At 46.6% G+C, this 14,370-nt stretch overlaps 1 protein-coding gene across 2 annotated transcripts in view; it reads left to right on the forward strand.

Moving 5' to 3' along the window:
- The first annotated feature begins 5,661 nt into the window (after positions 1-5,661).
- Positions 5,662-14,370, forward strand: part of MMRN1 (multimerin 1) — a 95,594-nt gene continuing 86,885 nt past the window's right edge. For both annotated transcript variants that reach the window (XM_084855627.1, XM_084855628.1), the window contains exon 1: positions 5,662-6,306. In XM_084855627.1, coding sequence (XP_084711753.1) covers positions 5,723-6,306 — 584 coding nt within the window. In that variant the 5' untranslated portion in view covers positions 5,662-5,722. The remainder of the gene's footprint in view (positions 6,307-14,370) is intronic.

The following is a 14,370-nucleotide window of genomic DNA, read 5'->3' on the forward strand; positions in this document are numbered from 1 at the left end:
ATGCATCTGGCTGTAGTGGGAAGGGCTGGCCAGGTGACCTGTATGCCTGCTCAGTCCATTGTCCAGGTGCTATTCACTGTGGATGGGCAACTTCAAGGCCCTGTTGCTCTCCCATCTTATGGTTCTTTATCTTTTAACTTCGGGATGTGCGAATCAGCAGAACTCGAGCTTGCTGAAATTCTCCAAATTCCATCTCAAAGCTTGTTCCGACTTGAGTCCGTATCAGATTGCAAGCTTTGTTTTTTTGCTTTTCTCATGCAAATCCGTGCATATTTTCATGCATATGTTTTGAAATGTATGTGTCAGTTGTGCACATCTTTGAAATATATACATTCTTCTTCCATTGATTAAATTTGTGAGCATTTATCAAAAGCACACATTTTTTCATGCGCATTGTTCAAATGTACACATGCTGTCAAACATGTTTTCTTGGGTCCACGAATCTATCAACTTGGACTGCAGGTTGTGTCTGAATCTGTTTTCAATCCAGAAGGTGCAAATTGGTAAATCCTGATAAAAAATGAACTAAAATGAATTTCCCATACATCCCAACTTTAAACCAGCGTTGACAGCCCTGTCCACACTGAAAGGAACCTAGGCTCTGCTTCTCCTTATAAACACTCCATTAAGTTACACTGAAATCCTGGGGTGAATGAAGAAACTGCTCCACCAACCCTTTTGTTCTTCCTTTCCTACTGTTAATATCAGCAGAGTATCTACTCTGCAGAGATCCAGAAAGGTCAACGTCACCCCTGTAGGGTGGGATGCCAGAGTGCCAAACTTCCCACCTGCCCTCTCCATGACATGCCCCCTATCTGTGAGGCAACCTGTGGCACCCTGACACATGCCAGGTCACACCAATCACCCTTTTTACTTCTCTTTCTGCATTTCCCATTACAGTGTTGGCTTCCCCAAAGAGGGAGGAAGATTCAGCCCACGGCACCTCCCTCCTTTCTAAAATTGGATGGAAGCTTCCCCATTGGCTGTCTCCTAGGGAGGGACATATCTGTCAGTTTGACTTTTCCCCACACTGAGACTTTTAAAATCTCAAATTCTTTTTCTCCCAAATATGAAGAACTTTGTGAATTTCAGTAAATGCTTATCAAAAATGAACTGAAATAAAATTCTCAGTCATGTGCACTAGCCAAATCCAATAGGTACAACAATTCCCAGCATGGAGAAGACCAGGATGTACTTGCTTGCCATATAACTTTAAAGATGAGGAGCCTGTAAGAAAGAAGAAGGTGGCCACCCCAATGAAGCTCTAACTAGGGATGGCGGAGAATTCCGCCACGGAATCCAATGAGGCTGGATTCTTAGAATCTGCCCCCCCCCCCCGGAGTCTATGGCTGAACGGCCCTCCCCACCCCACCACCCTGCGAAGTCCGACCCGGCCGGATCCTACCTGGCACCGCCGGGTCCGGGTCCATCCGGGTCCATCCGCTGCCCCTGTGCGGATGCAAAATGGCATCCAGCATAGCAGACGCCATTTGCGTGCCTCCCTTTTGCTGTGATAGGCTATGTAAAGATTTACATAGCCTATCACGGCCAAAGGGAGACACACAAATGGCATCTGCTATGCCGGACGCCATTTGCGTCCGTAGACCAGCCGCGGCTGGAAGTCCGGCAGCGGCCGGCCCCGGCCGGTGGCTCTGCGGACTCGCTGTGGAGCAGAGCCGGCCAGGGAGGATTCTGTGGGGAGGACTGGATCACCTCCCCCCCCATGGACCTCCCAACGGATGAAGATGAGTGGGGTTCGTACACCCCTAGCTCTAACATCGTTGAATACACAGACTCAGGCTTTCATGAGCAAAGCACTCGAAGCCCTGGGCTTGGATGCATGAATCTGTCTGTTTCGGTTTCTGCCACAGTCAGTTCCTTTAAATATCAAGTTCTTTTTGTCCCTAATATGGAGAACATCACAAATTTTGGTAAATTCTTATCCAGACTGAACTGAACTGAAATTCTCACCCATTCCTACTGTCTCCTATAATTAAATTCAGGCCTGTGGTTGTTATTGTATCTAGTTGGAACGTGCTCAAAGCAAAGCATAAATTATTCTGGCCAGAACTGGTTTCTGCCACCCTGAAATACTACCGTGTCTGGGGCCTTGACTCCACTGTTCTATTAAAGTCTGCTCTCACCCTTCTTGACTGCCGAGGGGCACCCTGCTTTGATTGCCTACAGAACGGTGATTACCCTTTTGTGGAGCTCTCTCTCTCAGGCTTGAAAACCTGTGCACTTGGCTTTCAAAAGCACACAGCACCATAAACATGAGGGAATTGGGTTTGTCTGGCTCAGTTGTCACTGTCTTGGCTCCCTTCCAGTTCTGCCCACCACATTATTGACTGCTACAGCTGTAACTTGGCAGAGCAGGTCTGTCCAGCTAATCTGAGTTGTTTATGTCTTCAGCTGCACTTGCCTGTTCCTGAAGAGCACTGCTAATGAGATGTTGTCAGTTGGTGCGATGTGGCGAACCTTTACACTAACAGCAGATAAATCAGCCGGCCAATTTAGCAGCTGCCCGTAGTTGCTCAGAGGAGATGCCCGCCTTTCAGTTACAATTAGTCCGTGTGCTGCAATCTTTGGCAGGCTTTGCGGTTGGTATGAACATGAATGCCAGCTTTGGATGTTTTCTTCATACCCAGCTGAAGACAATGTGGTGCCCAAGGACGAAAATCCAGATGGTGCCCATTCCTGTAGTGTACACACCTGGTCTCCCAAAACCTGGTGGGGTTTTGATCCCTGTTGGTTTTCTTATGACAAAGTGCAGCATTCAGGTAATTTGGAGTGGTGGGCAAACACCTCTTGTATGGATTTGGAGTTGGCCTGGCTCACATCCATTTCCACCCAGGAGAAATCTCTCCTTGGCTGAAATGGATGCAATTTGTTCCATGTTCCCATCAGGCATGCTGGGACATGTAGCCCCTGTGCTTTCTGCCAAGCAGCTGAAACCACCTGCTGTTGGATTTACCACTGTCGCCTCCCCCTTCTCCTACCCCAGGTAAGTTTGGGGACACTTGGGGGCAGGGAAAGTGGTGAAGGCACTTCAAGCACCTGCAAATGTTTTGCATGTGCACTCTTGGATCATGTGCTATTTATTTATTAATTACATTTCTGCATCACCCAACAGCCAAAGTTCTCTAGGCAGTTTTCAACAATGAAAACTGTAAAATACAATATAAAAGTTTAGAAGTGTAAAGCTACAGCATAAAATAAAAATAAAGAACATAATAAAACCTAGCAGCAGTGCAAAGATTTAAAATACAGTAGCAGATTTAAAACAACAGAAAGGCTAAAATGCCTGGGAAAATAAGGTCTTCGCCTGGCACTGATCAGAGCACAACGCAGGCACCAGGCGAGCCTCTCTGGGAAGCTCATTCCACAACCCGGCAGGTATATATGGGAGGAGGAGATAATACTTCAGGTAACCTGGCCCCAAGCAAATTAGGGTTTTGAATGTTAATCCCATCACTTTGAATTGGGCCTGGAAATGGACTGGCAGATGGAAAAGTACTGGCATAATATGATGCTAAAGATTGATCCTTTGCATACACTCATTTGGAACTCACATAAAGGACTGAGACCCTTTATGGGGTGACAAAGGGATGTTCATGCATCCCTAATCATGGCAACCCTGCTTCAGTTCCATCTACAGTACGGGTGGGTGACCCGCGGCCCGAGGGCTGAATGCAGCCCTCATCCTAATTTCAGAGGACGTCTGCATGCAATCAGTTCAACCTCTGGCACTAGCTAACTGTGCCTTCCCTGGCAGCCCACTGCTTGGGATGGAAGAGGGAGGGGGAGAGAGAGAGAGAGAGAGAAGGAGATGGTGGCAAGAGATAGAAAAGGGAGTGGCAGAAAGAGAAAGGAGTGACCAGGACTGGTGTCAAAAGTAGGCGTGGTTGGGCACCTGACAAGGGCCCACACCCCGGCAGTGTCCCACTGACAAGAGCCCCTAGGAGTTGCTCCTCTTCACCACTGCAACCAGCTTGTTTGCCTGCCTCTCTATCTGACCTAGACAATGGTGGTGGTGAGAAGGGGGAGCAGCAGTTGCCACGGCCTTCTTGCGCACTGGCTCTCTGCTTGCTGTCAAGCAAGCAAGGGGTAGCAATGGCAAGAAAGAGGTTGAGGAGCAATAGCAGCTGGTGCCAATGGTGGCAAAAAGAAAGACTCACTGAGGGAGGGGGTCCGTTGAGGGTGTCATGTCCAGGGGTCCTCAACAACCTGGAACCGGCACTGGGAGTGAGCCACCCATTTTTGGCTCTGGCCCTGCCCAGTGCTGGTCTCAGCCACTGCCACTGCCACTGCGCCCCCCCTCGCAACCGATTGTCCAGGCGGGAATGTGGCCATCAGCAAGAAAAGGTTGCCCACCCCTGATCTATACAATCAAAGCCCTGCTCTTACAATGGCTCAATGCAGCTGCGTCATGCAACATGGAAACAACAGTCTGCCAAACTGGTCAGGACCAACCAAAGTAGATAGAACCAGAGGCAGCACTTCCTAGTGGCAGAAGAGAAAGTGAAAATGGCAGGCGGCATCCACTTCAAGTAGCACGATGCAATCGCAGCACGCTACCACTGCAGATGGATGCATCTGTCCGTTTTACTTTCTCCCACACTGAGATTTGTTCTAAATCTCAGATTCTTTCTGTCCAGTTTAACAAATTTGTGAATGATCAGAAACAAACCAATCAAAATTCTCACCAATTTGCATAGGCCAAATTCAGTCAGAGACATGATCCTTAGCCTGTTATACCTGCCTGCTGTGCAGCTGTTAAAGATGAGGAACCTGTCAGAAAAAAGAGAGATGGCAACCCTAATTTAGCACTGTAAACATGGTTGAAAAGTGAAAACACAGGGATTCAAAGCCAAACTATAAAGCCCTAAGCACTCAACGGCCTCTGCCTAGAAGGAAATCAGCTTTGTTTGCTTCCACATGAGCATTTTTCAAATCTCTTGGGACTGGATTCATTATCTTCCTTCCTTGAGAGGAAAAGACCTTCCTCAAGAAGAAGGGCTATGCTCGCAGAAGGCCCCCCTGTCCAATTTTTGGGTATCCCCCTCTCCCCATAACACAACCCACCCCATTCAGCAGGATCTCTTGACTCCGTGTAACCCAAGTTCGTTCTGTCCCATTTCTGGAGGAGGTTGTGAATGTTGGTAAGTACTTATAAAAAACTGAACAAAATTCTCACCCATGGCAGGGCTAAAGCTGCATGGTAGAGTTAAATGTCAGTTAACCACAAACAGAGAATAGAGAAGTTAACAAGCGCTGCTTTGGAGTGTTCAGTGGAGTAGTGTAAACTTTATGACATGATGCAAATGGCCCATTTGACAGGTCTGTCATGTTCTCTGTTGCTGATCAACATCAAAGGAAGTTACTCAGCAATTCTTACTCCCCACCCATTCCCCTCGAACCAATTTCACTGACAGCATGTTTCCATGTTCGCATGGTTGTGCCATTATCCTTCATCCTGTAGCTTCCACACAGACAACCCCCACAAGCCTTTCCCCAAGGGTCTCTCGCTCCACAGTTCCAAGAGGTCACGGGTCGCTGAGGAGTTCATAGAAACAGGAAATGGTCCAGCTTCAAACACTAAAAACCTGTTTCCTTTCCCCACCACAAATAAAAAAATCCCCAGGCGGGAGTTCTCCACAGGTTCATTGTGAAAGCGATAGCTTGAAGGGAAAGAGGCAGTACAGTCTCTGGCGAGGACGATATGAGGGACACCCTGAAGTTCTTAGAAGCCAAGAGAATGAGGGAGATATTCCTGACCCTGATTTTATTGTCCTTAGGATGGAGCCATGCAGACGCCAACTCAACAGGCGTGCCCTTGGTCACCCCTGTGGATAGTGAAGTGGAAACAAATCAGCCTGGCTTGACTTTGGGTGAAATAGGGGGACCCGTAAATGAGTCGGGAACACCTCTACCTCCTGCCTCAGAGGTGCCAATTACTGTTCTGAATACACCCCAGGAGGAAGATGTAAAACGCAGCACTCCTCTAGCCACAGAAGAGATTCAAGGACTGCCAACTCCTGCAGAGGTACAGCAGAAGGAACCCTTAATCCTTACAAGTCCTAGCAGAGGGAACAACAGTGATGCTGGCTCTCCAAATGTCAAGTCTCCAGTCCCGTCTAACAGCGCTGGGATTCCAGCACAAATCAGTCCGAGAAAGGGGCCTCTTCAAAAGGATGCTTCTAAAGGAGTGACCGTGAGCAGATCTTCCAGGCAATCAAGCTATGGCAGCAGCAGCAAAATGAATACAGACTCCAGAATACCCAGTTTTGAAACTACGAGGGGGAAGTAAGCAGAAATAAATTATTTTTCTTCTTTTATCTGTTCAGTATGCCTAAGGAAAGGAAGGTTCCTCCTGTGCAAGCACTGAGTCGTTGTTGACTCCTAGAGGGATGCCACTTTCACTGGCGTTTTCATGGCAGACTATAGCGGGGTGGTTTGCCATTACCTTCCCCAGTCGTGACTACCTTTCCCCCAGCAAGCTGGGTACTCATTTTACTGACCTCGGAAGGATTGAAGGCTGAGTTGACCCAATTCATAGCGTCCCCTGCAAAACCCTTTCTGATTTTAAATAAGGCCAGAATTGATGGGAAAAAATGGTCAGTCAACTGAGGCCATCCTACAGAGCCATTAATAGAGAGGCGTGACCACACTGAATAGCCAGGGTACTGTGATAGAAATAGTGGCTGCAATCCTGCACATGATTAAGACTGTTTCAATCCCTTTGACATTAGCATAATAATAATAATAATAATAATCTCTACATGCAGGATTTCAGCAGTGCAAAATGCTTAATTGAATGCAGGGGAAGAAGTGTATAGCAATTTAATGTGATATGCAAAACACAGTTGTTGACAAGTGTTTTATTGTTAGATTGGCAATAAACAGAGGACAGAGCTTGTTTTAAAAGAAGCCATCATATAAAATCCTCGCCTTAAAAGTACTGTAGCTTAACTATGCACATGACCAGGACTTTCCCACAGGAGTGGAATGTGCCATCCCATCCCATCCCATTGGCAACAGTGGGAAGCCCATGCACTCACCATAAGAACATAAGAATATCAAGAATCGCCTTGCTAAATCCAAAGAACGTAAGAATTGCCCAAGACCAAGAGCCCTCAATTCACTTAAAAAACAAACAAACAAACAAACAAACACCTCTAAAATAAGTTCAGGGCCCAATCTGGATCAGTTTGGGGGAGGGGATAGTGACCTTTTGACCCTTCTCCCCCTTCTGTGACCCTAACTTGGATCCCCCCCTTCATCTGGAATCCCCCCCCAGATCCCCCCCTTCATATTGCCAAATAGTGATCCTTTATAACAAATTGATAATTATTTGGCACTCTATATCGTGGGCATGCCTCCCCCCCCCTCAATCTGGATTGGGACTGCAATGGCAGGGGGAGGGTTAAATGCCACCTACTCTCCCCCCTGCCCTCCTGGTATGGCAGGAGCCCTGTACTTTAGAGTAAAAAAAAGAAAAAAAAAGATGTAGGTGCTAGATGCATCTTTAAAGTAATGTATGCTTTGTCTCTTGCTATCTTGTATAGAGTAGAGGCTTTTAAATCTCCAGATGCAACCAGAGACAGGAGAACCCTGATTCCTCCTGCCTGCTCCCCGCTCCTGTCTTGTCTTCTGCCCTGTCCCACTTTTCTGCTGGCCAGCAGGACCCCAGGTGTGCCACGCAGGGGTGGAGGGGAGTGGATGACAGGACTGGGGAGGGAACAGGTAGGAGGAGCTACCTTTCCCCAGCAACAGAACAAGATGTAAAAGTCTATGTCTGAAGTCTGGGTTGCAAATAGCGACCTTTCTTCAAATCCATTGCTGTTCATGTTTGTCTTGTCTCCAGTGGATAAACCGAGCTCCAAATGAGGCACGTTGTGGGAGACGCATGATCAGACCTCCCAGTCTCTTTTCCTTTGACTAAAAGTGGTCATGATTCGGGGGGGGGCACTACAGGAGGAGGGCTAGCCCTTTTCCCCAGAGTCAGGGGAGGTTGCTGACTTCGATTTTCATAGGGCTGCCAATCCATTCTTGGTTTTAGACAGAATCAGCCAGAACTCTAACAGAGCTACCTAAACCTCTGAACCATATCCCCAAAATGGGTCCAGCACCTTAGATAGCTCCTTTAGAATTCTGGCTAGTTTTGACTAAAACCCAGGATTGATTCACAACCCCACCAAAATCAGAGCCACCAGCCTCCACTGCCCATAGTATTTCCCTTATGGCAGAGGAGAGGAATGTGTGGCCCTCCCTATGTGGTTGAACTGCAACTTCCATCACCACTGACCACTGGCCATGCTGGCTGGGGCTAATGGGAGTTGGAATCCAACAACATTGCGAGTGTCACAGTTTCCCCATCCTAGGGTGCCACGACCCCTCCAATTCAGTTGCTGTTAGCCATGAAGGGACAAAAGGACAGGGACAGAGCAAATAGTGGCTGTTTCAGGGGTGACCTAAGATGGGGAAATGGTGTAGGGAAAGGGTTATCCAGTGGAGGAAGGTGGCTCTGATTTCTGTGGGGCTGTAAATCCATTCTGGTTTTCAGTCAGAGCCAGAACTCTAAAGGAGCTATCCAAGGTGCTGAACCTATTTGGGGGATAGTTTTCGACAACTTCGATAGCTCCTTTGGAGGATTCAGAGGTCCCCGTGGGAGCCATGGTGCCCACGGGCACTACGTTTCCACCCCTGCTCTAACCCATGAACGGGGAACTTCTGGCTCACAGGCCTAATGGCCCATGATGCTCCCCAATCTGGCCCCCAGAATTCTCCCAGGCCACACCCCTCCTCCAGCATGATTGTAATCCTTAGCACAGCAACTCTCCATCCACCGCAGCACAACGGAGATGAAGGGAGGGAGCAAGAGGTTTGAAACTCTCCATCTGCAGCACCACAGTGGAGATGGAAACTAGGCCCTCTTTGCTCCTCAGCTAATTCACACCAATCAGCTAAGGAGTGGAAAGGGTCCAATTTTCATCCCCATCAGAGAGGTTAAAACTACCCACCCAGCACACTACTATGGGGAGGAAAATACCATCCCCCTCAGCTGATGTACATGGATCAGTTGACATGAGTTGAGGGGTCTAAGAAGGGTGTGTGCATGTGTGTGTGTGTTGTGAATAGTGTGTCTGCGTATGATATGAATGGGGTTTGTGTTTGTGTTTGTGTATGTTGTGTGTGTGTGTGTGTGTGTGTGTGTGTATGAATGGCTGGTATGTGAGAGAGTGAGGTGGCCACTTTGGGCTCTTGCCTTGCCCACTGCTGCTATGTGGCCCCTGAGAGGTTTTCTGCATGGAAATCCAGCCCTTGAACCAAACACTGTTCTCCACCTCCACTCGAACCATTACACTGCACTGCTGGTCTAGCCTTATTAAGCTCAGCCGGACTTACTTCAGAGTGAACATTCCTAGGATTAGGCATGCAGCTTCCCCTGCCCCAAGATGTAAACAATCCATTCCAAACAACCCAGGTTTTTATTTTTATTTTTTGGAATGCATTTGCCTGAATGATATGAATAACACCTGTGTGACAGAATTAAGCTATTTGTTCAGATAGTGTGTGCAAGGACAAGTTGTACAAATTATAAGGGTGTTAAAATTCTCTGTGTTCCCCCTTTGCTTTTTCCTGTGCTGAAATAACAGCAACCGGGGAGCATTATATTACAGAGATAAATTTAACACTATGAACTAGATTGAGTTTTAGAGGACTGTTTAAAAAAAAATAAACCTAAAGATAAAGCCGACATTTAAAATGCATATCAAAATGTCCAAGAAACCAGCATTAACACACTGTTTGGAATGTACTTTTACATGAAGATGAGCTATTTAAAATCCTAAAAGATGCTGCTGTTAAAGTGCTGCACTCAATACGCCAACAAATTTGGAACACTCAACGATGGCCACAAGTCTGGAAAAGGTCAGTTTACATTCCAATTCCAAAGAAGGGCAACGCCAAAGAGTGTTCAAACTACCATACAATTGCGCTCATTTCACATGCCAGCAAGGTTATGCTCAAAATCCTACAAGCTAGGCTTCAACAGCATGTGAACTGAGAACTACTGGAAGTACAAGCTGGGTTTTGAAGAGGCAGAGGAACTAGAGATCAAATCGCCAACATTCGCTGGATCATGGAGAAAGCAAGAGAATTCCAGAAAAACGTGTATTTCTGCCTCATTGACTACACTAAAGCCTTTGATAGTGTGGATCACAACAAACTGTGGCAAATTCTTAAAGAGATGGGACAGACCTTACCTGTCTCGTGAGAAACCTGTACGAGGGTCAAGAAGCAACAGTGAGAACCAGACATGGAACAACCGATTGGTTCAAAATTGGGAAAGGAGTACGACAGGGCTGCATATTGTTGCCCTGCTTATTTAACTTATATGCAGAGTACATCATGAGAAACGCCGGGTTGGATGAATCACAGGTCGGAATTAAGATTGCTGGGAGAATTATCAACAACCTCAGATACGCAGACGATACCACCCTAATGGCAGAAAGCGAAGAGAGTCTAAAGAGCCCCTCGTTGAGGGTGAAAGTGGAGAGTGCAAAAGCTGGTTTGAAACTCAACATTAAAAAAACGAAGATCATGGCATCTTGCTCCATCACTTCCTGGCATATGGAAGGGGAAGAAATGGAAGCAGTGTTATTTTCTTGGGCTCCAAGATCACTGCAGACGGTGACTGTAGCCATGAAATTAAAAGACGCTTGCTCCTTTGGAGGAAAGCTATGGCAAACCTAGACAGCATAGTAAGAAGCAGAGATATTACCTTGCAGACAAAGGTCCGTCTAAGCTATGGTTTTCCCAGTAGTAACATATGGCTGTGAAAGCTGGACTATAAGGGAGGCTGAGCGCCGAAGAATTGATGCCTTCGAACTGTGGTGCTGGAGAAGACTCTTACGAGTCCCCTGGACTGCAAGGAGGTCAAATCAGTCAATCCTAAAGGAAATCAACCCTGAGTGCCCATTGGAAGGACAGATACTGAAGCTGAAGCTCAAATATTTTGGCCACCTAATGCGAAGAGAAAACTCCCTGGAAAAGACCCTGATGCTGGGAAAGACTGAAGGCAAAAGGAGAAGGGGACGGCAGAGAATGAGATGGCTAGATAGCATCACTGATGCAATGAATATGGACTTGAGCACACTCCGGGAGAGAGCGGAGGACAGGAAGGCCTGGCGTGCAATGGTCCATGGGGTCACGAAGAGTCGGACACGACTTAACGACTGAACAACAAAGTCAGTGGAGGCTGATGGCTCCGATGCCAGTGGGGTGGTGACTCCCTTCCAGGTTTCAGTCAGAACCAGTCTGAACTCTAAAGGAGCTACCCAAGGTTCTTGGAAACCTGGAGCAGATTCACCGCCCCACTGACATTGGAGCCACCAGCCTCCACTGGTGGTAGCTCCATGCGGGAACTGATGCGCTCCTTTAAAAAGCAGGGTATTAAGAAGGGGAGGCATACCGCCGCTATGCAGGGGGAGATATTGTTGACACTGCATGTTCTTTAGCATGTCTGTGAAAATAAAAAGCATGACTGATTTGGATGGAATAATCAAATCACAGAAATGCTGAAGGGTCCTTGCAGGTTACCAGCCCAACCCCCAGCTCATCCAGAGCTAGAACAACCCTAACAGATGTCTGTCTAGCCTCTACTTGAAGATTTCCAGTGAGGGAAAGCCCCCCCCCAGTCATTGGTTCCACTGTCAAACTGCTCTTTCCATCAAGGCATTTCTCCTAATGTTCTGCCAAAACCTACCTTCCTGTAAGTCAAGCCTGTTAGGTCTTTTCCCCTGGGGTAGCAGAGAACAAGCCCTGGCCCTCTTCTATGTGACAGCTTTTTAGGGATTTCTGGAGTACGATCACATCCCCACATAGTAAGGGGATGGAGCAGCAGAAACTCTGCTTCTGTCTGCTGGGTACAACTAGAGATGTCGAAGGAATCAGGTTGTGGGGTGGAGCTCGATGGGCTTTCATCAGCTTGGCCCCCTGGACTTTGGTTTGTCATCCGCTAGCTGGCCCAACTTGGTCTGCAGCACATTTATGCATACTTGCACAAATTGTGGTTGTAATTCACGCAAATTACTGCTGCATTTTACATAATTTGTGCAAATCTCTATTTGCACAAATTACAGCTCACACACACACACACACAACACGTAAAAGATCCTCATAGCGCAGGGAAAACCTGTGGCTCAGCTCAGCTCACAAATGCAAGCCAAGTCTGGTGTGCTGCGGAATGCCAGCGAGCCCAAACAGGGCACGATTTCCCAGCAACGGACATCCCTAGGTACACCTGCCTGCAGACCACTGCTGTAGGTTGCATACTCCATGGCAAACCTGGTTTTATTGCTGTGCAGTGTGTGAAATGGGCCTAAAGAAGAGGGAATATAAGCACCTTTTGTTTGAAGCTTGGTTCCCATAGGAGCAAGCAGGGAGAGGCAGTGCTGTTGGCTCTTTGACTCTAGTTCAAAATGTGTGTTTTTTAAAAAAGTTGTCAAGTAGGGCCTAAGAATATAATAAGTCCACTTGACTTTGAACCCTCAGAGCAGTTCTGTGAGAACTGATCCAGGTAATATAATGATCAACCTCTTCTTTCCTAACCACCACCCTATCCTCCTCAGTGTGCAGAAAGAAGGAATTGTTATGTAACCTGCAGCTGTTAAGTCTGAGCTTTAAATAAATATGTTAATTGCTGAAAACATACACAGTGGTTTACAACCCCATCACCACCACCCCCCACATACACACACCAACAACCAAATCTAAGTACAGGTTTTCCAAACCTCCCTCATGCTGGGAAGATTATTGGGTATCATCAGAACATCATGTGCTTGTGTTGAACAGTGTGGGAAACAGCACCATAGAATCTAATTTGTCTCTCAGGACTCCTTTTACTGTCAAGGTAAAGCTACTGTGAGATTATCATTGCAGGGGGAAAATGTCTCTCTTTTGGGCCTTTGGTAAAAAAGACTGGCTGCAGTATTTTTGTCATGTGCAGGGGAGCTGTTATTGTATATGAAAACACACAGCGTTTGTATCTGAAATATGGGCCATACATCTTTGTGTTCCACTGATTGCATAATCATTTCCTTACTGTATTGTCCATTCTTTTGATTTGTTTCACTTACTGTGCAAGCTGCAAGTCTTAAGAACATTCCTGTGCACCACGCTACACTTCCATTCATGCGAGCGTGATGCTAACAAAGGCCGGACTTTTGTTCCAAACCACTCGACTGAGGGGTGTTGCATAAACCTCTTTTGCTGCACTTCATGCAAGAAGCACCGGCTGTGTCTAGTTTGATTTGCATAGAGAACACCTCACAGACGGAGATTTAATTAACACAGCAGAAAACAGAAACGCCCCATAATAAACACAGCCAGTAAGAAAGGAAATTCAGGCAGGTGCGGCCTTGCCTTATATTCTGAGAAGTGGCTTCTTACGTTGCCACCTGTTGGAAAATGAGAGCACTGGAAATTATTATTATAATTTCAATAGAAATACCTCTATTGAAGTACATCTCACCATAGTGTGGAAGACTGTGACTAGGTGACCTGCGTGACTTGCTCAGTCTGCTGTCCGGGTGCTGTTAATGGGCAGCTTCAAGGCTCAGCTCCTCCTTCTGAGGGTTCTTTATCTTTATACCAGACCTGGACTGGACAATCCTTCAAACAGAAGATGCCTTCAGAATAGAGGACAGTCCAGTAGCAGCTCTGCAACAGAGGTCTGTCTGTAAAAGAGGGGACATGGCCATCCTAACTGGGCACTGATGAATGTGTGTGTGTGTGTGTGTGTGTGTGTGTGTGGTGGGGCAGCTTTCATCCAGTCCGGCTTGTAACTTATAACTGGGAAGTTTCACATCATATTGATAAGGGACCCAATTTCTACTCCCTATTGCCAACACTTCGGTGGTGGACATAATGATTTGCGGAACCCAATAAAAGCAACTTTATGGCATCCATTAAAAACAACTTGTAACTTCAGAATGGCCTTTATCTTTAAAGTTTTGCCTTCACTAATGGGCATCGTTTATACCTTATGTAGGAAAAACCAAGTATGAGGCGGATCAGGATAGGTAGGCCAAAAAATGAGATATAGCGAAAGATTGCAGGTATGGCTCACTTCATATGAACACATGCCAAGACTACTATTTTTCTCCAGAACAGGTTGTACTACATGACTAATATGGGAAATAATATTTGTTTTCTTCAGGATTTGGGGCCCTGACACTTTGTACTACATAATCGCAAACACTTGCTTTTCTGTCATCATTCGTTTCCTTTGTCACATAGATCTGCTATCATTTTTGGACTATGAATAATTCGATGCTTGTGTTCCAGGTTGTTGCTGTTTTTCTT

This window comes from Heloderma suspectum, chromosome 5 (assembly GCF_057233095.1).
Source record: "Heloderma suspectum isolate Gila_16-S chromosome 5, 16-S_ref, whole genome shotgun sequence".
Classification (NCBI taxonomy): Eukaryota; Metazoa; Chordata; class Lepidosauria; order Squamata; family Helodermatidae; genus Heloderma; species Heloderma suspectum.